General features: G+C 29.6%; 2 protein-coding genes across 3 annotated transcripts; both read left to right on the top strand.

Annotated features, from left to right (window-relative positions):
* The first annotated feature begins 638 nt into the window (after positions 1 to 638).
* LOC111041027 lies at positions 639 to 3,669 on the top strand. Of its 2 annotated transcripts, XM_022325173.1 has the most exons (6): positions 639 to 796; positions 868 to 986; positions 1,294 to 1,393; positions 1,526 to 1,710; positions 1,782 to 1,868; positions 1,941 to 3,669. In XM_022325173.1, the coding sequence occupies exon 6, from the start codon at positions 2,212 to 2,214 to the stop codon at positions 3,505 to 3,507; it is 1,296 nt and encodes a 431-aa protein (XP_022180865.1). In that variant the 5' UTR covers positions 639 to 796; positions 868 to 986; positions 1,294 to 1,393; positions 1,526 to 1,710; positions 1,782 to 1,868; positions 1,941 to 2,211; the 3' UTR covers positions 3,508 to 3,669. The 2 variants fall into 2 exon arrangements, with proteins under 2 accessions (XP_022180865.1, XP_022180875.1); XM_022325183.1 differs by lacking the exon at positions 1,294 to 1,393.
* A 14,273-nt stretch (positions 3,670 to 17,942) lies between these two features.
* On the top strand, positions 17,943 to 22,633 carry LOC111041017 (odorant receptor 33b-like). Its single transcript, XM_022325164.1, has 5 exons — positions 17,943 to 17,965; positions 19,375 to 19,474; positions 20,276 to 20,401; positions 20,912 to 21,070; positions 22,568 to 22,633. Exons 1-5 carry the CDS (start codon positions 17,943 to 17,945, stop codon positions 22,631 to 22,633), a joined length of 474 nt encoding a protein of 157 aa, XP_022180856.1.
* Positions 22,634 to 23,326: the final 693 nt, after the last annotated feature.

Genomic DNA, 23,326 nt, shown 5'->3' with positions numbered 1-23,326 from the left:
TATTGACAAGAGATGTATACTCCTTTATATACCAACAATGACAATACCATGCTGATATAGTAACACATGATCCAAGCGATATACATTTCCAATAACATTAAGATGTAACAATTAATGCTGAATACGGTTTAACGCTTTAAATTATATGTTCAACAACTATTATTCGTAATATTTTTTGCTATACAGGCAGTTTCCAAAACGTACTTATATTAATATCAGTTGTAAATTTTTTCAAACTTATATGTTATATAAAAGTTAAAAATTGCATTTACTTGTTAAAATCTGTATATATTTTATGTATTAGGTAGTAGGAGGTACATTAGTTACACGATATAGACACATAAATAATGGATAAATTATTAAAAAACTGTGATTTTATACCTGTATTAAAAAAAAAATTATATAGCTGAAATTGAAAATTGAGTTGGACGGTCTTCGTGAAAAGGGAATCAAGCACGGATTAATAAATTAATCCGTGGAAAAGTCACTTTTTGGACATTTTGATATTATATTACATGAAAATTGAAAGAAATTTTAAGCTAGATCTAGTGGTAACACTGTCATTAACATGTTACCACTTACCAGTGTTTTTATTATGTATTACAGCGCGCGTTTAGTGTCAAGTCAAAAACTCAAAAATAAATATTTTTTGTTTGAGAAAGGTCTCAAGTCACCTATTTTTTTCTATTTTTCAATGTGTTGATATTTAATGTGGTTAAAAACTTTAAGTGTACATGAGTATAGCAATTAAAAATGTCGAATAGAATGAAGACGATGTTGCAGATGGCACGAAACAGTAAGTTACTTATTTAGAGCAATAGTAAGTGTAATTCTAATGATTTTATGTTTAATTTTTATTTTATTCAGATGTCAACGTCACAACGGATGGAAAACTTCTAAAGCCGGCTGTTTGCAGAAATTTAGGTGATATATTTCTTTTGCAAACAGACAACAATAAGGCCAATAATTTGAAAAACTATTTAGTAGTGAGTATACTTATTTATTAGACATGCTTACATAGTTTCATGTTACTTAGTAAAAATAGTACCTAATAATGTTATATCATAACATAAGTAGTAAATTTAACAAAATATATTGTATATACCTACCTAGTTTATTAAAAACAGTTGAAAACAAATGGTGTTATAGTTAATATTATTTTAAATTAATTATGTATTACTTAGGTAACCATAATAAAAAAACCCACCAACATAGATTTACCTACTTAAGATTTTAATTTAATTAACTGTAGTATGACAAATTATTAAATAATAGAAGTATTTTTATCCTTAGGAATGGGTAAATAAATCAGATCCGTTGTATGGGCTAACCAGACAATGATTATCCATCTTATGATGTCATTGATGTTACAAATGAAAAACATAATTTTGAAGTAATTTCTTAAGCAGTTTATTGCTTTATTCATAGTATACCTATTATAATGTATACGTTGTTTTATAGAGTGAATTAACTTTAACAAATCTAGTAGGAAATAAAGTAATATTTTTTGTATTTGTGTTTACAGGGTAATGTACTGTAACTAGTTGCGCTTATAATAATAGCAAAAAAGAAACTTGTATTACATTAAACAACATCAACTACACACTTGAATTTAGCAATGACACCCAAAATTATAATCAAATTACTGTGGAAAATAATAACTTTAATGATCAAGAGAATGTTTTTAACGTTATAGAAAACGCAAAACAAGTAAATATATTTCTAGTAAAACATTTTTATTAAAATTAATGTAACATTTTTTTTTCTATTACCTATAATAGAAAAATCATGATGACATTTATGGCAAATCAAGTGTTATTTTGGGAACACCTGTATCGTCTGTTGAAAATCCAACGGCTATGGAACAGGTATGCATATAATGTTCAATTGTATATTATATATTTTTATAAAAAAAAAAAAAATTTTTTTAATATAAACAGGATAATGATGACATCAATGGCGAACCAAGTGTAATTTTGGGCACAGCTGAATCATTAGTTGGGAGTTTTGAAGTACATCTAAATACAAATCATCAAAATAAAAGAATGTCTAGAGTAAGGTTGAAAGGTGCTACCAGACAATTCAGAATTTATCGAAATCAAAAAAGAAATACTGGTTTGGAATATACAACTAATACAGGGAAAACAGTCAAACCCCGAGCATCTAAAATACTTCTAGATTGTAAAGCCAAATGTAAAAGTAAAATACAAGATGATTTACGTGAGCAATTGTTTAACATGTATTGGGCCATGGGTAGTTTTAATAGACAAACCTCTTATATGTCTAAACTTATTACATGTTATCCTAAGAAAAGTTGTAGAAAATGAAGGGATACACCAGAAAAACAAAAACCATAGGAAAAGACATAAATACTGTGTACCAAGAGATGGTGATTTAATACAGGCATGTAAAGGTTGTTTTATGAGAATATTTTGTGAAAGAACTAAGTTTTTAAGAAATATTTGTACTAATAAGCTAAATTCACCTGCACAACGATGCTCTCCAGATAAAAGAGGTTGTGCACCACCTGGAAACAAACGCTGTCAAGATAGTATTAATTTATTGATTAACAATATTAACTCACTCCCTAGTTACAAGAGTCATTATTGTATAAAGGAGACCTCTAAAAAGTATTTACCAAGTCACTTTACATTGCAACGAGCTTATGATGAATGCAAAATAAGTGTAGAAGAGCCAGTTAGTCGAACACTATTTGAAAAATATTTTAAAGCTGCAGGGTTGAAAGTTAAAAACCCCAAGAATGATACATGTACACAGTGTGACAAGTATAAAATCAAGCTTACTGATAATATTATAACAACCGATCAAAAGAATAAGATAATTGAAGATAAAATACTACATCAAAATGAAGCTGAGCAAGCCTATGAATCGAAAAGAAATGACATAGCAACTATGTCCACAAACTATTGTGCTTTGTCATTGGATTTACAACAGTGTCTGCCGACCCCCTCATTAGAAAGCTCTGTTGCATTTTATAAACGCCAATTGTGGACCTATAACTTAACTGTGCACAATTGTGCCTCATCTAAAGCAACATGCTATATTTGGTATGAAACTATAGCCAAACGAGGGGCTAATGAAATTGGTTCATGTGTATACAACTATTTATCTAATTTACCAAAAAATATTACTCATGTAACCAAGTACAGTGATTGCTGCCCTGGGCAAAATAAAAATAGCATCCTCATGGCTATGTGTCTGTTTTTTTTGGATCAACAGGAAACAATTGATCATAAATTTATGGTGCCGGGCCGCTCAAGAATGGAGTGTGACTCGGATCACGCTAAAATTGAAAAAGCTTGGAAAACATTTCCTTCATCTATTAGTCATCCATATGATTGGATGCAATTAAATAGATTTGCAAGAAAAAATAAGTTTTTGGTAGTAGAAATGGTGCAAGAAATGTTTTTTGACTTCAACAAATTATTGAAAAAATCTTATCAAATGAAGAAAACCAATGAAAATAAAGAAAAATTTGTTTTTTGAGATGTTAAGTGGATTCGGTACATTAAAAATGAAAAAGGTATAGTATCTAATAAGACTTCCCTTGGTTTAAATGAGAAATTCCTCAAATTGAACTTAAACAGGAAAAATGCAACTTCAATGGAAATTGAAAGAGCATACTATGATATGTTATGTATAACTGAAGAAAAAAAGAAGGATCTTATGACATTATTGGCATTTATACCTGAAACATTTCATAATTTTTATAAAAGCCTGAAATCAAACATAGATATTAATTGTCCTATAATATCTGATGAAGAAAATGAATGATGTAACTTCTGTACAATTTGTTTTTATTTTGTTATTTTAATATTTTGTTTTATTTTATCAAGGTGATTATTCTTTATACTAAAAGTTACTATTTATTTTATCTTAAAAGTAGTTGTTTATTTTTAAAAGTTTTATATTGTTAAAAATGTTATTGATATTATAATTAATAATAAATTATACCCAAAAGACATTATGATTTTAATAAAACCTAAAATCAGTCAAAAATATATTACCTATTAGTAATATATTCTTAATTATTATTATTATTTACTTATATTAAAATATATCATATAAACTTTATTAGATGAATAAAATTATGATCAACCTTTAGGTATTCAATTTGATTTTTAATATAATAATATTATGTACATTGCACATTTGCACATATTATTATTAAAATATTTTGTATTATTTGAGTTACTTTTCAGAGAACTTAAACTATTATATGCAGTAATTAGTTATTTGTTTTATGGAAACTATAATGTAAATATTGCAAAATAATGTATGTGTAATAAACAACTTACAATTAAATGAAAGGAATATTCCAACGGGACTTCCATTAGAGTTAAGTAAATCTTTACAACAAATAAGTGTAGATTTATCTGAGTGTTGTCAATATGTCAATAACAGTGTGCAAGTTATTAATTCAGTTCATGAAAATAGTGAGGAAGAATTCCACAAAGTATTTTTAGATGTCGAAAATGTATTAAGCTTAGTAGATGAAATGGTTAAAATGCCACGATTAATTAAGTAATCTAATTTTTTTTCTGGAAAACTATAACTTAACGATGCCTTAAACTATCTAGACCATATTTGAAGTTGACACTGAAATATTTAAAACGCAAAATTCAACAGAAAGTAAAATTTATGTTCAAATAGTACTCTACAAGTATCAATATAAGACCTATATGAAAAAAAAAGTGAACAAATTCGGGGGTTTTTTTGTATTAACGTATAGTTCGTCGTTCACATTAAAATTTGTACACGGTTTGGACAGTCAAAATTCAATCTCTCTGCTTTAATATCTATGAAGTAAAAACGTCACTTTCAAAACTCTTCGCTATCGTTATAATAATTAAAATTTATTTATTCTTGAATTTTTTTCCGCCAACATATTGTTGTTTTACCTTAACGATGCTACAAACTAAATGTAACAGATTTGATGTTGTAGAATATATTAGTTGTAAGGATATAATTATTGGGTAGTTTTAAAATAACACAATCAATTCTACATAGTTATTAAGAGTGCCAAATCTGTGAGTACTATGTGATGTTTTGCTATTAAAAAAAATTAATAAATCAAAATTTTTTCAAAAATGTATAGATGTATTTTGTTTGTGGCGGAATCCGGTTTAATGTAATACGGGTATAACTCAACTGATTATGCTGGATTGCATGTATTAATATTATAAATTATGAATAAAAAAAAAATAATAATATAAAAAATATTATTCTATACAGTTTTTTTTGTTATCATTGTAATCATATATTATTATACTTTAGAACAGAATAAAAAATAATATACTTAATAAATATCATACAATTTTCTTTATTTTCAATCTAATTTTTTAGCTTCTAGCGTTTGACTTTCTTCCACAATCGTCTAGAAGAAACCGGACAAATATTTGAGGGGAGATACGCTGGTGCGCTCAAATCTGTGAATGTCCATGTTCTCAGACATTTATTGTACCAAGGACAAAAATAGAGTATTTGCGGAGACTGCCAGACCAGGAAGTCTGCGGTGACCGAGCGTTCAGGGTGGTTCTCGTCGGGCCACGACGATACGACACAGTGCACTACAGTTCACGACCGACTGAGCTTCAGCCGGTAGCACTTTCGAAGGAGCAAGAGGATGTTGGTGCTCGACGGCAATTATGGCACGCAGCGGCAGCAGCCACAGGACCAGGATCAGGATCAGCTATACAGACGTTTCTAAAGATCGGCCTTTGCCGAAGGACCACCGAAAACGGTGGCCGCGTACTGGAAACCGACCTGTGTTCGTTCTGTGGGTGGTAAGCTGGGCGGTTCGGACTAGAAAGCTTTTGGCTGCAGATCTAAGAGGCGTTTCGAGTGCACCGGACCGGGAAATGGTGACTGGAGGAACTTGGTGACTGTGAAACTGATTAAAGAATAAGAAGTGTGAAGGTGGCAGCTTCAATAGAAACGTGACTAGGCTTCGAGATTGTCAGCTGGCGCATATTACAGGAAACTTGCAGGTTAGATTTGTGTGCTGAAAATAATGAAACGAAATTAAAAATTTTGATTTTTCCACGAGTCTTCGACATTTTTTTATATTATATTCTATATTGTAACACTCATTAAAAATTCAATCCATACTACTGTATAGGACTTACTTATGATATAGATATTCTGTTAGGTACCATGTATTGTGGTAAAATCGTTACATTTGTTGTAACGCTTCTATAAGTTTACTGCCTTGGATTTACCAAGTCAATTCTTATTCCCTTCAGTTTCACCGTCATTTTGTTCCTCCTCAATCATATCACTATTTCTGCGGTTCCGAAACTCACTCGGCACACGCACTTCGATCTGTAACCTGGCTTTATCGTCCGATTCACCCGGCCGCTTTCGCAAGCACAGAACAAACACGGGTGACGGGTGGGTCGATTTCCAGTGGACGCGGCAGCATTTCTAGTGCATGGTCCTTCGGCGTAGTCTCTTCTATAAACTCGCCCCGCTGATCCTGATCCTCTATCGGCGGCTGCTGCTGCAAGTGCCGCTGCATGCCATGTTTTATGTTTATCGCCGTTGAGCGCGCATCCTCCTACTCCGCCGGCTGATTCGCGTTCGGCCACATTGTTGTAGTACACTGCTCTAAGTTATCTTCGAGGTCCCAACGAGAACGTAGCCTGGTCACTGCAAAGGCCCGCCGGTATCAGCCACATGGCTGACCTGGTCCAGCAGCCCGCCGCTATAGTCCTCTATTCATCCTTGGTACAATATGTCTGGTTTAGCACCTTTTCGGTTCCACTAACATTCCCCGATGATTTGTAACACAGCCAGCGTCTTTCCTCTCGTGTGCCCGGTTTCATAGTGAATATCCGTCGTTTATTTTTACAACTTTGGTATTTAAATAAACAAATCTCATTACTATGGTCCAATATATTATTATTTTATTCGATTGCAGCCAGATACCATATAGTTATAATCCATGTATGTGTATTTATGTCATATTAATACCTACCTCATAAGTTTTAACTTTTAACTAAAATCCGCAAATAATCAATATAATAATGAGCAATGGATATAGATTATCGACATAAGCTCAACTGAGGGGGCTGGAGTATCTGTGCTGTAGTGGCTACGACCTCTAAAAGATAACCCATTAAAAAAATTATCCTCTGAACTCACATAATATTAAACTTAAATAAATAAACAACAATTTGGATTTACTTATTTTATACCTATTACTATAAGCTCCATAGGTATACATGTCGTTTTAATAACAACATATAACAAAACGACACATATTATACTCTCGTACGTACCTTTATTATATTTTTGTATTATGTATAGCACGGTGTGCCAATATAATATAATATACAATATTATTTTATGTATACAGAGGGAATGAGAATTTTGTCGTATGGGTACCTCGCGGCTCGCTTTATATGTATAATAATAATAATAATAATAATAATAATTGTGTGCAGGATGGCAATACAATACCACGATACGCATACACGCATAGCATTCAGTATAATATCATATATAGGTGTAATGGTGTGGAACACCATTACAGTTTTCATATATTTATAATTATAATCTTACGTATAGTATTATATACTATACATTATATATCATAGATAAGCGTGTCATCTTTTATCCATTCTGTAATATCACGGAGTAAAGCTATATATATATGTATAACTATTTTGTATAGTTAATAAAATTTATAATAATGGTTCGGCCTGCTTGACATTCGTCAGCCGAATGAAGTTAGTCTCATCTCACCACTTGCTCCGTGTATTGTTGCTGCCAGGTCATCGGTAAAGTAAAATATTTTATATTACATTTTATTTTACATTTTAAAATATACGTTAAATCATACTCAGTATAACTATACTTGTCTTGTCGAACATCCAAATCCTCTCACATTCCCCCGTTTGGTACTGATCTATCACTAAGGATACACAATTACACACCGTATACCAGTAGTGATAGACAATTATTTAATAGTTACCACGTAACATAGATATAAGCACTATATACAATATTATACATGCATGCGTGTATGTGGAGCAAAGGACGAAGGGTGCATTGTTGAATGTTAATGACCACCGCGGCCGAAATAATATAATATATATATGGAAGAAAAACGGACTGCAATCGACAAAGGATCTATATTTATATATATATGTATAAGTATATAAAGCAGGCTGACGTTGAATTGAGTCCCGCAAATATTTTTGGGTTATCGGAGTTGAGTCCGACCGATATTGTTAGGTTATTCGAGTTGAGTCCCTTCAGCCTATTAGCGTTACCCAGGAGACACTACGTGAAGGTTGGCTGTGTAGTCTCCCAAAAATGTGTGTTTGCTTAAACTAATTTTTTTTTTAATAATAATAGTTATGTACAATAAAACAATTTTTTTTTAAATAATAATAGTTATGTATAACAAAATAATTTTAATAATTATATGCTGGCCGGTAAAAATTTAAATGATACAGATTTTAAAAAATCAAATCTGCAAATTTGTTTATTTATGTATTTATTTGTCTGCTCCCGTAAATTTTTTCTTTTTCTAATGTTGATTTGCATGGTCTTTTTGCTTTACTTCTTAATTTAATATATCTATCAGACTGTATTCCCAAAAGAGTGTCAACAAGAATAAAAATATTTGGATGCCCCGAATGAAAAAAAGCATTTAATTTTGAGTGAAAACTTTCACAACTATTAGTGGTTCGATTTGTTGTCGCTGAAAAATCACTCCAAACATTGGGGGGAAACTGTGCAACATCATTGTCAATATAATTATTTAAAATGCGATCAGTGAAATTATCAATTTTTTCGTTATCACACGGTTTTATTGCCATCAAATCTTCCGTGAAACATTGAATTACGTCAGTTTCGTTTAAAAATGGTAATCCGAAAAAATATTTTAGATATTTGCTTTTTTCCGAATCAGACTTGTATTCTTTAGACATACCTAACCTCTGTATTGCACGCCACCAGCTTTGACCCAAATGGAATCGACACCCTTTAATTCGAACATCGGTCCAGACTTGTTTGATTGCGTTGTGGATTTCATTTTCAAAATCCACATAAACTTCTGAAGGGTGAAATGTTAAGCTTAGCGATCTACAATAGTTGATAATATGTTGAAATGCTTTAGCATAAATATTCGACTCTTTTGTGGGCAACAGCAAAAACACAAGAGGAACATAATATGAATCTTTATAGAAACCGTGAATCGTAAAAATTAGAGTAAAAAATTTAGGACACCTCTTAAACGTCCCGTCAATATATATATTCTTTACATCACACAATACATCTAAATTTATTTTTGTTGAAAAACCTACTATCGAATTTTCGAAATTGTTCAAAAATATAAAGTTTTCGTCTTTATTTGTCATAATATTCATCGATTTCGATGCATTTTGAGTATCGAGCATACTTTTCGGTAATTTTGGATGAAGCAATGGACGAGCGTAGTGAATATTCTGTTTGATTAAAGTAACGTCGTTTGTTGTGAGAGCTGAAATGTCACCATTTTTACTCATTATGTAAAATTTTCGATGGCCGAGCAGAAATATCATCCATAGCTTTTCTTTTAACAGCGTTACTAATTTTCTGTCTAGTAAGTACTTGTTCGTCACACTTATCATGATTATGTTCATTGTAGATATCTGACAAAACATTATTAATTTAAAAAAACACTTACACGAGTTTTTACAACATATCCACCGTTGAACCTCGCCTTGCAACATTTTATGAAATCGAAATTTGAACCCTTCAATAATTCTGATTTCTTTTTGTTTTTCACTGAGCATACGCTCCATTTTTGGTAATAATTTAACGTAAGGTTAGGTTATAATATTGTGCGTTCACGAATTATTCGACACGACTGATTGGGAATATCCGTTGTCGTTGCATATCCGATACTACGCTATAATAATATGATGTGCAAAGTTCAAGGTCGCCACCGGTAGGTAGTTATAACTTTTTATCTATATGGACTCAATTCAAAGATATTAAGATTATCGCTGGACTCAATTCAAACACATAGAAGTAGCACGGACTCAATTCAATATCACCGATAAAGCAGGACACAAATCGTATATGAGAGTTATAACTTATAATACAATATAATAAATCGGACGCCGCGGATTTTTGCTGGCTTAAACCTCGGCTAGGCGTGTATAATAAATATAGTATACCAATATATATATATATATATTATATACTTGCACACATTATACACGCATTGTGCGATTATATTATATATAAATGTATATATATATACATGTAACATGTATAATAATAATGTAGTTTGGCAGTGCCTACCGTGTGAATGCCGCGCTGCAGAAAGAGCGCACGTCGGCGTTTCGAATAAAATATATTTTGTGAAAAAAGCTCATCAACTACCAACGCGTGACGGGGGGTGGGAGTGGAAAGGCGCGAAGTTGGAAATTGATTTCGAACCCAATAGAATTCCTCCTGGGGGCTACAGTGATTTTATTATAACCTTAGAAAATGTATGAGATACTAAAATCGTACCTTTACAAATGCGATCGTTCTTCCTGTGTACTAAAATAATATTTAAGTTGGTACCTTATAACTATAATAATATTACGGCTATATATTTTAATTTAAAGATGTAAATTATGTAGAGATAATGGGTGAAAATTGAAATTTGAATTTATACATAATAGGTTAAGTACAACTAAAAACATCTTACATTTGTATCATTGTAGCCTGTAGGTATCATTTTATTTTTTGTTATACATATTATTTATTGTAGTTAAATATGTGTGCCCGATCGAGTGTGTATCCACAGAATTTTTGTCTTCAACCCTTTTATTTTACAATAGTGTACATTTTTTATTCGATGAGATCTGTACTGCGAAGGTTAAAACTATTTGCGGGAGTGTCACCGTAGGTATATAATATTATAATAACGACCGTTAGTCGTTACGCGTCGGAGTACAATATACTATATTATATTACTCATATTATTCGTTAGTACCGCAGAACTGCATGTATTTATATTTTTTATAATGCAGACATATTTTTACAGTGAATGATCACTCCGTCCTCTCGAGGTTTGCCCATACATGAATCCTAATGATATAATAACAAAACAAATTAAAATTTTTGTCTGTGGTATATATAGGTTACCTTTTGCAATTTATGTTAAATAAGTATAAATGAGATCCCCTCCTTCTTCGAAAAATCCTAAAAGCGCTAGGGTCATATATTCTGTATTATTGTATAAAACATGTGAAACTATACTTCAAGTACAAGACCTGAAAATATATACATTTTAGTACTAAAACGTCTATATATGATTTGTACGGCGCAAATAATTAAGTATGTATAATGCACTAAGTACACATAAAGTAGCCGAGGCTCGATTGGCTACCGTTCGCTATTTATTTTGTACGGTTTTGTACACTTTTCTACTAGAAAATCAGTCTCACGCCGTTGAAGTTTTTTTTAGGTATGATCTATAGGTATGCGCTTTGCACCAGCATCCCAGAATTCTTATTCCAATCATTTCCTCAACGCTGCAGTATAATACATAGATTTTAGGTAGGTTATAGGTAATTGCCAATAGAGGCACTTAAAACTATATTTTTATTTTTATTTGTTTTAGTCATTCTTAAGAACATGATGGTTTAGCAGATAAAACCCTCACGCAGTCTGTATCCTGCAGGGCTGCACATGGCACATTGCATACCGAAACTATGGGTACTAAATAATGCCCTGTACAGTATAGATAAGTATATAGAATGCAATAGCAATTAAGTAAGTTAGATAATATATACGGTTGCATCCCCTGATATTCCTTGTATATGGAAAAAAAAAGTTAAAATAAGGAGGAATAATGACAACATAGTAAATTATATTATATATATAGGTGATACACAAAACATAAGCTAAAATATATTGTAACTATATTGATAGAATAATAAGTAAAAATTAACAATTTTAATAAGATAAACTTATGTTTAAAATCATACAGGTTATAATGTGTAATTATATACATGTATTAATAATAATTAATAACTCGAAAGTTATAGTCGCTTGTCGCACACATTTTGTTTTATGAAGGAGAATTTAATGAATTCATAATATATACCAGATATTTATAGTGCTATACCTACTGAAATATTGAATCTCCCGAAGAGAAGGCTTATTATACCATTTGTACCGCACTACAGCTAAAGCTCACCACTAACTCATAATCCCACACCAATATAGGCACAAATGAAGAATTTTCGTAAAAAAATTAAGGGTACAAGTATGTTCCCTACATATTAATTAGGTATTATTATGTAGATAGTAATTAGTAGATACCCTCCATTTTTAAGATCGGCTACAGTAAGTATTATAATAAATTAACGCGTATTGCGTATTATAAAATTATTTTATGTTTTTGCACATTACACAATAATATATGTATACCTACAGCTACAGCAGAACAGGCGTACAGCCTACTGTTGAGTTCAATTTAAATGGAAAAAATGTTGTTACTTCGACAGTGTATAATGTTTATAGTATATACATTTATAATTGTTTTTGTAACGTATTACCTACAGACATTGTGTAATATAATATAATAACATTATAACATTTCAATATATTTTTAAATAATTGAACTGAGTACAGTCGCGTACTCGACGATGTATCCCGTTGAATCAGAAAGACAGCCGCAGCTGATACTGTATTTTTCAGAATATTTATTTTTCTGGTTCGTCTATTTGGATTCTATACGTTTCGTCTTTACAGCAGGGTTTTGATCCAAAACGATATGTTACAGGTTTTGATCAATCCATATACGTCTACGTCAATCCACACTAAATATAATACTTTATAGGTATAATAGTATAGAATGAAGTACGATACATACGGTACAAAACATACGTTACAATAGCCTGGCTATTTTGAAAATCAATATTTTTTTTTTCACAAATATTTAGCACTTTACTAGCATGGATTTACACAAAAACAATTATAATTTTCACGAAATTAATCAATGAGGTAGATTCAGCTTCGTGTTTCTAAAGTAGCGCAAGCCCGGCCGCATACTATTGCCTGTCACTATAATATTTAAAAAGAGGGTAATTGGAAGTCACTCTGACGCACATTAAGTATTCATAAACTTATAACTTATAACCGGAACAATAAAATATATATTTATAAAACAGCAAGCCAAGTGCTAATTTAATCCAATTGTTAATGAAAAGGTTTAGTAATAATACAAACTACATTGGTATTTGGGCCATGGAGTTAACAAATATAACAAATATGAATTAAGGGCCGCCAGGGCGCCAGCCAGTATTATAAAAATTGACTTTTATATTATTATTATTTTTTATTTTTATTTTTTTGGATGGGGGCTTACTGGGAAAATCCCGATTTCCCGATAGGCCTATCCACCCATATAATATGGACCTTTTATTCTTAGAGTTCAAAGTTAAATAATTCAAAAACTACTAGAACGAATTTTAGTTCTGAATTTCTAAAAAATTATCTTCTTATTTATTTACAGTAATAGAAGGGTAATAGGAGGGTTCTTATTTGAAAAATAGAACTTTGTATCTCCACAGGACTCTCCTTAAGTAGTAAAAAATCTCAAGAATTTGAAAATATGTCTTAGAGTATATTTAAAAATTAAAAAATTACATTTTGAATAACTCCAACGTTGAAAAAAAAATAGTGGGTGAGCATGCTTTGTGAAACGCCCTGCATAGTTATACGTTTCTACTTAGTCTAACAATTTATTAAATAGTGTAATAGTTATGTTAAATTTCTTGTAGCTAATGGCCAGTCTCCGAAGCAGTTATTATTAAGACTTATTATCAATAAGAATACAAAAAAAATTTGAACACAGTTTTTTTTGATATATTTTTTTTAAATTTAACACAGTTGAGATTTGCATTGCTTAGTAAAATTGATATCAAGATTCAAAAATACAAGCGTTATAATTCTGTATAACAGAAAGTCTAACATGAAGCGTTTGCTAGTTTTTCTGAGTTTCATTAGGCAACTCTGATAGAATTAAGATTACACGTCATAAAATATACTATGCCTCCACGTTGACCGAGCTTACTGTTAAGTTTTTTTTTTTGATCTGATGAATTTTTAATATCTACGTACCTATATAGTTTAAATTCAGCTTTTCGCCGTACACTATTAAATAATATACAATGCAGTAGGTCATAGGCATGTATTTAGTTATAAAAGTTGCAGTTGCGTGATATAATGTTTTCGTACATTCGTAGGTAGGTATTGTTTTACTCTATTTGTTTTATAGTTGTTTATATTGAATTTCATAATGTAATTTGAATTTCTTATTTGATAAACGATGTTGCATGGGGATAAATATAGTGAACGGTTGACCCCTGTGTGGCAATAATAATAGAAAAAAAAATGTATTGTACTGCAAATGCATAATAAAATAGTATAACCATGAAAAGTTAAATTTTAATAGTTTCTAAAAATAAATATTTTAAACCTTAACCATCGCGAATAAATATGTCGACAAGTCGTCTACAAAAATAAATGACGTTAGTTAAAAACCTTAGTTCACTAATAGAAGAGTACATTTTATATAATATTAATATTAATATTAACATATATATGTAGCGAGTGTTTCAAATCATTTTAAGTTTTCTGAAAATTATGTAAAATTATTTGTCATACTATTTTTTTTGGCACGTCAATCATGTAAGTTTATGAAAGAATGAAAATATGATAAAAATTAATTTAGATGTATGTTTGAGGCACCTCATATCGAGTATAATATTTAACAGAATTCAGTTGAAAGTGGTAGGTACTCGGTACATAATTATTTTTAACTGGCGACAGAGACTTATGTGTTATTAATTATTATTTATTAGGTACAATTGTACAAATCAGTAAAATAATACTATTAAAATGGATATTCGTAACGAGAAAAACTATGTTTTCAACATCAAGTTGGCCAAATTTACTGGCTTGTATCAAATTTTGGATCCTGGAACCGTAAAATGTCAGGGTCGAAACATTTATCACATTGTCATAGCTTTCTTTTTGGTGTACATGTTTGCCATATCGATGATTTTGAACTTCAGTGGTCTGTACTATTGGACGGTCAATATACCTATAAGCATAGATTATTTTTGGAAATCAGAAACCACGTTGTACGTAATCTACAAGATTTGGATCGTCGTCCACCACTCGAACGACATATGGAATTGTTTGTCGATCACTCGATACTGTTTTACATCGTCCAGCAACAGGAACAGACATATTATGATACTGGATCGTTGGCAAAAACGTTCGGTGTCGTTAACGGCCTTATTTGCGATCATGTATTCCATATCGACAATCACTTATATGGTTATTACCTTGGCATTCAGCGAAGACATATCACCAGTCAAAAATCACGACGGATCAGTCGGGTATTACCGCCAGAATCTTATGAATTTTTATTTGATCGTGACTGACGAAACGTACAACGCACACTACTATATGTTTTACTTCGCCGAGGCATTGTATCTCATCTTTTTCGCGATGTCGTTCCTTATATTCGATATTCTTTTGGTTACACTATGCTTTGGTATGCACTGTCAGTTGGAATTAATTTGCTGTGCGTTCGAATCGGTCGGACACAGATCAATTAGCGACTCTAATTCCCCAATTGGTTAGTACGACTTTTAAGTTATATTGAATATTTGCACATAATTTGATGTATTAACAGGATTGGGCAGTATCTTAGATACAAATGTATCTTATATCTTGGTACAATTATATGAAGTATAGAGTATCTTGTATCTCCATACATTTTCATTTAACGTATCGAGTATTTCATAAAATAATTTTATCGGAAGATACTCGATACATTAATGCGATACTTTGAAAAATTAATTTCTTACTTTTTTTTTTACTCGCCTACCTAGTAGTAGTGCATACAGTATACACACTACGACTGTTCTACAATGTTTAAGTATATGTGTAAAAGGCGCTGCAGATTTAAATTTATGTATACCATAAATATTTTATTGCATCATTAATTAAATAGTATTTATAGGCGATATCTCGAAAACTGTAGCCTAGAACTTTTAGGAAATTACTCTATTTAAATTTATTTATTCGATTTAATACCAGATTGTGCTTTTCAGCGCCTGTTGAACGTATGTTTTCCCTGGCAGGATTTATTCATAATCCTACCAAACATAAATTATCAGATGTCACTTTTGAAAAATTAGTATTTTTAAAAGAAAAAAACGTTATATTAATATATAATACATTTTTTATTTTTTATCTAGGATATTATACAATCTATACTAAAGAAAAAAAATACAATAAACATAATGTTTTTATATTATACTAAAAAAATAATTAAATTATTAGTTTTTCAGACGTTATGTACAATATAAATAAAATTCAACTCGACTAGTGACTATTATTATACAATACACACTTTATCACATAACATTTATAACATATATATCGTGACTAAATAACTAGGTATGATCGCAACTTTGTGATACGCAGGTGTAGTGGCGGCCACTGACTGGCAGTGCATATTATCACTTCGATTTATTAATCAACAAAACAGTACAAAATTATTAATTCCATGGATAATTAAATCTAAAAATCACTGCCAGCTGGGATTCCTTTCCATGCTAAATCATGCAATATAGATACATAATATATTCCATATTAGTAAGTGCGCAGCCCATAACTAAAATGAGTCTCAATTATGCGATCATAAATAGTTATTTACCCATGATGTATATAACTTACTAAAATTATCGATATATAAAATATAAATATAATGCAATGCCAATAGTAATTAGTAGTATTATAGACTATAGTATCAAAATAATCAGTATGTACAATTTTTATCAATATAATATAATAAATAAGACTAGTTTAATAATTAAGTCAGAGGTTCCCAAACTTCTTATTGTGCGACCCATTTTGAAATTTTTTTAAAATATGGCGACCCACAATATCAATGAATGACCTTTTTTTTTTACCATACAACAGAAAATTAAACTATTTTATTACATTTTATGTAATTACGAAAAAAATGTATAATAAGTATATTGTATAATATATAGTATTTGACACGGCCGCTGGTAAACTCGTAATTTGTCATACTCACAGATAAGGATTGACGATAAAACTGAATTTGAACTTTGAACATCAACGAAAAGTAATAGATGATTATATTTTGTATTATTTAAAAAAATAGTGCGACCCACCAAAAGTATAATCGCGACCCACTTTTGGGTCGCGACCCACAGTTTGGGAACCTCTGAATTAAGTTATTACTTATTGTCTATGGAGTTTATGACTTCCTAAATAATTGATTACACGAATAATAAAAAATACATGATATTTTATAAGACTTTTATTAGAGTATACGTACTCATACAATTATTATTGATGACGAATATTTCAATTTTAATTTAAAGCTGGTAATCAAAATATATAAGGGACCTAGAAATCCTAAACTGGACGCAGGATAGTGGTGTATAATTAGTAGAATAAAAAAAAATTGTAATTCATAAATCACTGCGTTCAAAAATAATTCTGAACATTTCATTAAAAATGGTTCATGTTTTTGTATTATGAAGTTCCGTAATTTTTTTCTATTTTTAATACTTAGGCACTTATCCAAGAAACTGGATTTTTAAATTTACAACCAAACTTAAGCTATACGATTTAAATATAATATGTGCTATGATAATTTGTATGTGTTTTTGTTATGACCGAATGAGTATCATTAGGGAAAAAACAATTGTAAAAAGTTATAAATTTTAAACTTTGCTCATACTTTTTGAGACTTACTAAGCTTTTGGTAGATGAACTCAATTGTTTTGTTTCTTCTAGATTATACAGATGAATATAATAAGATACCTAATGAACACGATATAATATACGATGAATTAAAAACAGTTATAATGGATCATCAAGCAGTTATGGAGTAAGAATTATTTTTTTTATTATTGAAATATTATTACATTTTAATTTGAAAAAAATATTATCTAACTAAATATTCTAGAAAAACATTACCTATGTACTTAAGTTAACATATTAAGAATAATATGGTTAAAGACTAAGAATACATACCTAATGTGTACCATAAAATCTACCTATCAACCTATCTATCTATGTATGCTAAATTAATACATATTTAACACTTTAACAGTATTATTTAAACTAAAAAAAACAAAATAATTAGAAAATTGAATGTATAATCATACGTAGAGTACCTATAGACTTTACCAGCCCACCAAATTGTGATTTTACAAATTTAATTTCTTCTGATCATTGATGTGAATTTTTGTAACTATTAATCATGACCCAGTTGCTATCCATGAAAAATGCTATATTTTTTTAAGATTTTTCATAGTGTTTGGAAGGTTCAATTTTAAAAGCATCTAGTTTCATTCCCTGTTCATTTCTTAACATATAAGCTCGTTCAAGATCCTTGTTCCTTATTCAATGAAAAAACTCGTGCAAAATTCAGTTCTTTTAAAAGATGAACCAAGAACAATTTTTGTTCCTTTTTTAACCAACTTATATCGAAATTGATGTTTTAGAATTTTTTTTAACTATTTACAATGTTAAGCAAGACCAACAATCAATGAATTAAACATAAATTAACTAAGAATATCTTCTTATCTTTTAACGAGTAGAAACAAAGACAATTAAATTATTACGATTTAAAATTTAAAGAATTTGTTCACGTTCCTTAAAAAAATAATTTTTCAAATCCCTTTTTTCCTTTAATTTTAAAGGAAGTAGTTCCAAACTTTGTTCCTACAAAAATAATTCATTCCAGGAATTCATTCCTTTCGTAACAAGTTCCTTCTCAACACTGATTTTGTCAATTTCTGAAAAATGTCTGAATTTGAAAATTCTAAACAATAGTACCTAATACACAAATTAACATCAATGTGGTATACAACACGTTCAGAAAATAATTTGAAAATATTATATCATCTTGTAGATGCGAACATTACTCCGGTCCCCCTGATATTATTTTTAATGTTCAATTACGTCATTATAAAAATTCTAAGTATAATCACTTATTAAATTCATTCAAATTGCAAATAGGTTATATACCTGACAAATAAAACCTTGAATTCGGAAATAGAATGTAAGTGAAGTTTAATGAGGATAATTATATACATTTGTTATTTCATAGTTTCTGTTCACTTTAATACTATGTACTATAATAAGAAAATTAACACATTTTTTCCAATACTTGTGAGTGTACTACATATTTTGCGGCTGAATGGTGATGCCAAATCTTAACTTTTGGTTGACGAATGAATTAATTTACTTTAAGTTAAACCTAATGACTAACAAGGTTCTGATTTTTTTCAGAAAATATGAAAAATTCATAACTCTATTTAGACGAGTGATGTTGTCACAAATTTTCGTATCATCGTTATCGGTCATCATGCTTTGGTTTATATTCATAATGGTAAAAAAAATATGTAAAACTTGTACTAGATTAATATAATTTTTTTTTTTTTTTTTTAATCTAACAATTTAAAAATCGATCTTCCATAATAACATGTTCAACAAGATATTAAACATAGTTAAGCCTAGTTTTATATGTCTTGATTTCAAAACAATAGTGGGGGACGAGGTGACCGAGTGGTCTGACTCTTCCGCTGCGACGCAGCCGGTCGCGGTTCGATCCTCGGCCACCGGGCGGCATTTTTCTCCGGACAAGTCGCGGTGACCGGAGAGCAAGTGCTGCCATCCCCCACCCCCGGGGCATGGCAGAAACCTACGGGTGCCCCATTCGAAATTCTGCCAAAACAAACACACACGTGTTCCCCCTACCGTTCCAAAAACCTACAAACCATCAATACAAAAACCTACAGTACCTACTAATAGCTAATGGCCACAGTTGCCGGGCTCAGGATCAATAAAAAAAAAAAAAAAAACAATAGTGCACTCGTTTTAAGTAATAGTGTATAGTATTACTCTGCAATGAAAGAACACATTTCGCTATAACATAATAACATTATTTTCATAAAGTTAATAGCTGTCACACTTACTGCTTAATAGTCTTATTAGTCCTACTTAAAAAAAAACTGTTTTTTAATTATCCTTGTTGTTAAAGTTAATAAAATATTTTGTAATTTAGGTTTATGATAAATTGTTTCAAATTACCCATTCTCTATTTCCATGCAAGATAAATATTAAATTAAATTCATTGAAGTTAATATGTGTGTATATTTGAATTAACTTATATGAAATAAAATGATTGCAGAGTTTTTCCAGCGATGATAGATTTCAAGCTTCAGATGTTGTGATAAAAAAAATGTTTTGCTCAATTCCTTCATTATTATTTCAAATATTTATGGTGTGTTATTTATTTGGGAATCTACACAGTCAAGTAATTTTTATATGGATTATTTTTTTTTAGGTCTATTTATTAATTGTAGATCTAGCATGTTCTTATTATGCATTGTTATAGACGTTATAGTACTACTTATAATTATTTTATTCAAATGAACACAGTTGATAATTCCATTACATAGTTCAATTTATGTTAGGAGTAAAAAAATCAGTAAATATTTAAATTATGTATTAGTAATACTATTAACATACATCAATATATTATTTAATCAATAGAAATATGAAATACTCAACGTATGTTGTCTACATTACTAACATCATTTTATTATTATTTAATTTATTTTTTTTTCCATATTATTTTGGTATTTTGCACACATAAATTTATTTAGAGAATATACATTGTAAAGTATACAATTCTGTAAATTTTACACTGTTGAAAAAAAACTACAAATACACGCCGTAGAAAAAGCGTCGAATTTGATTTTATAGTCCCAGGTTAAAAAATTCTTAATGAAATCCTTGTTATTTTAACTTTTTTTTATTAAAGCAAGATTCAATAATATTCGCATTGTACAGCAGTAATTGGACTGAAATGGACATGAAATGTAAGAAATTGATATTATTAACAATGAAATTGAATAATGCTTACTACAAAAAGTTAAAATTCACTAGAACAAAAATAGTTAACTTGGAAATGTTTTTTAAAGTAAGTTCCATTATAGTTTTTATTTAACTAGGTAGTAGGTATTAAACAGTTTTAGTCAAATGTAGGTATTTATGGAATTAATTGCATTATTAATTTTTCGTTTGATTTAAATGTAATAGAACAAAGTATGCTTGGATAATTTTATTCAATCAAAAAATTTATGATATATAATATATTTAGAGAAATGATTCTATAGTTTCAACTCCATTTTTGAATAAGACAAAATAAAAAATTAACAAAAATTATTTGATTAAAATTCGTAATACTTGAACTATAAAGTTGAACATCAAATACTTTCAAAAAAAATGTTGACAGTATATGTTGACAGTATATTTTTATAATATATTTAAATTTATTGATATAAGATATATTTATGAGTTTTCAGTTTTGAGGAACCTTGGATTAAATTATCAAGCTAGAGTTGTAATATAAATACAATTTGACATTTTGATGGTTTTGAGAATATAATGTAATATGTATACAAAATGATATTACTAACATATGGTAAAATTATCAAATTGTTTTGGTCCCTTATGAACAGGGCTCGTAAGTTCGTGCACTAAAAAAAGCACAAATAAGCATGCATTCATGCACTAAAAATTGGCAAAATATGCATTAAAATATGCACTAAAAAGTTCGAAAATATGCATTTAAATGCCCTTACATTTTTAAATTATGCACTCAAAATATGCATTATGTAAAATATTTATGAGCAAATTTTAAAATAATAAGAATATATCCATAAATTTTAAAAGTATTTTTTTCCTTTTAATTTTTATATATTTAACAACCAAAATTAATAAAATGAATACTTGTGAAGTTCATATAATCATATGGATTTGTCATCTTTATTGATTTTAATTAGGTAGTCATTTTTTGTATAATTTTTGTACACCATTATCCTGCACCTACAATGAAAATATTTGGAATGAAATATTAGTTATTTGACATTTTCACGACTCGTACAGTTAAACAACTCATCGACGACTGGCGTGTGCAAGAACACTACATACCTGACACCTGTACATGCTTGCACAGGTATCGTTTCGACGACGGAATTGTTTCCGCGGTATTAAGTAAAACGCATAAAATCTAAATAGGGAAATACTAGAAAAGTCAGTAGTCACACGAAAATCAAAATAAATCAAAACACTATCATTCAGTAAACGGGAAAGTAAATAAGAAACAAGAAACATTTCAAATATTTTTCTAAACAATTTTTTTATGAAATAATATGCGCTATAAACTCTAAAAAAACGATTTTATGCCAAATATGCCTTTACACCTAAAACATGCAAAAACATGCATTATTAAACTTCATATTATTATTACTATTGTTATGAAACGGATTTGTATCTCAGTTAGCATATTTTTCTGGGTAGCAAAAAAAACATGCAAATGCATGAACTTACGAGCCCTGCTTATGAATAACTTAAAAAAAAAATGTTATACATTTGATGGAAAAAAAATTATCTTTATTATGTTTTTTTATTACAGACGATGGGCGATTGCTACTCAATTATTTCAGTTTTAGTAAATTATATCCAAAGAAAAGTTGAATAAATGTTGTTCTTGTTTATTTTTAAATTTAGTAAAGTTTTGCATTCATTACAAATTATAAGTTTATTATTTAATCAAATATATTAAAATATAATTAAATATATTAATATGTATAAACCTAGTTCTTATGGTTATTTCAATTATTAACTTATTAGTTTAGGATATAACTTGTAACATTAGATAGATAATTATAGTTATGTACACCTAATGTTTAATTTTATAATGACCGAAAAATACGATAAGTATAAGATTAGCATAGGTAATTAATTTGAACAATTTATCCATACATTAAATACATTTATAACTTAAATACAAATTGAGTTTATTATTAATTATTAATACGTTCTAATAGATCCGTTAATGTAGAGAAATAAACAACATACTTATTTACAGGAGTACAAATAAAATATTTTTTCAAATTGTATTGTTATAATAATTTTTTAAAAAAGCGGAACATGTGAATACATAATTTATTATACATTATAATGTTTTTTTACGTTGGTCACACCCTAAAAGCCAAAATTATTGTATCCCTATCCCTATCAATTTTCTAACAACTACCCCGTGCCCTATTATGACCAGTGCCATAATCACCTTCGTTGAGTTCGTGGAGTGAACTGCATGATTCCCTTGAAAATAAACAGTGTAAAATACTTTTAGGGGCTTTGTGTATTTTGTGAAGAGATTTGAAAAAAG

The sequence above is a fragment of the Myzus persicae genome, unplaced genomic scaffold (assembly GCF_001856785.1).
Source record: "Myzus persicae strain clone G006 unplaced genomic scaffold, MPER_G0061.0, whole genome shotgun sequence".
NCBI classification, from domain to species: domain Eukaryota; kingdom Metazoa; phylum Arthropoda; class Insecta; order Hemiptera; family Aphididae; genus Myzus; species Myzus persicae.
Note: the sequence above shows the minus strand (reverse complement) of the source record. Positions and strands in the feature narration are given on the sequence as shown.

Bases quoted from the DNA above. Each gene is read 5' to 3' on its own strand.
- LOC111041027 (XM_022325183.1), top strand. From the start codon at position 2,212: ATGATTTACGTGAGCAATTGTTTAACATGTATTGGGCCATGGGTAGTT.
- LOC111041017 (XM_022325164.1), top strand. From the start codon at position 17,943: ATGGATCATCAAGCAGTTATGGA. The intron at 19,475-20,275 runs GTAAAAAAAATA...AAATGATTGCAG, and splicing joins TTTGGTTTATATTCATAATG to AGTTTTTCCAGCGATGATAG. The intron at 20,402-20,911 runs GTAATTTTTATA...TTTTTATTAAAG, and splicing joins TTGGGAATCTACACAGTCAA to CAAGATTCAATAATATTCGC.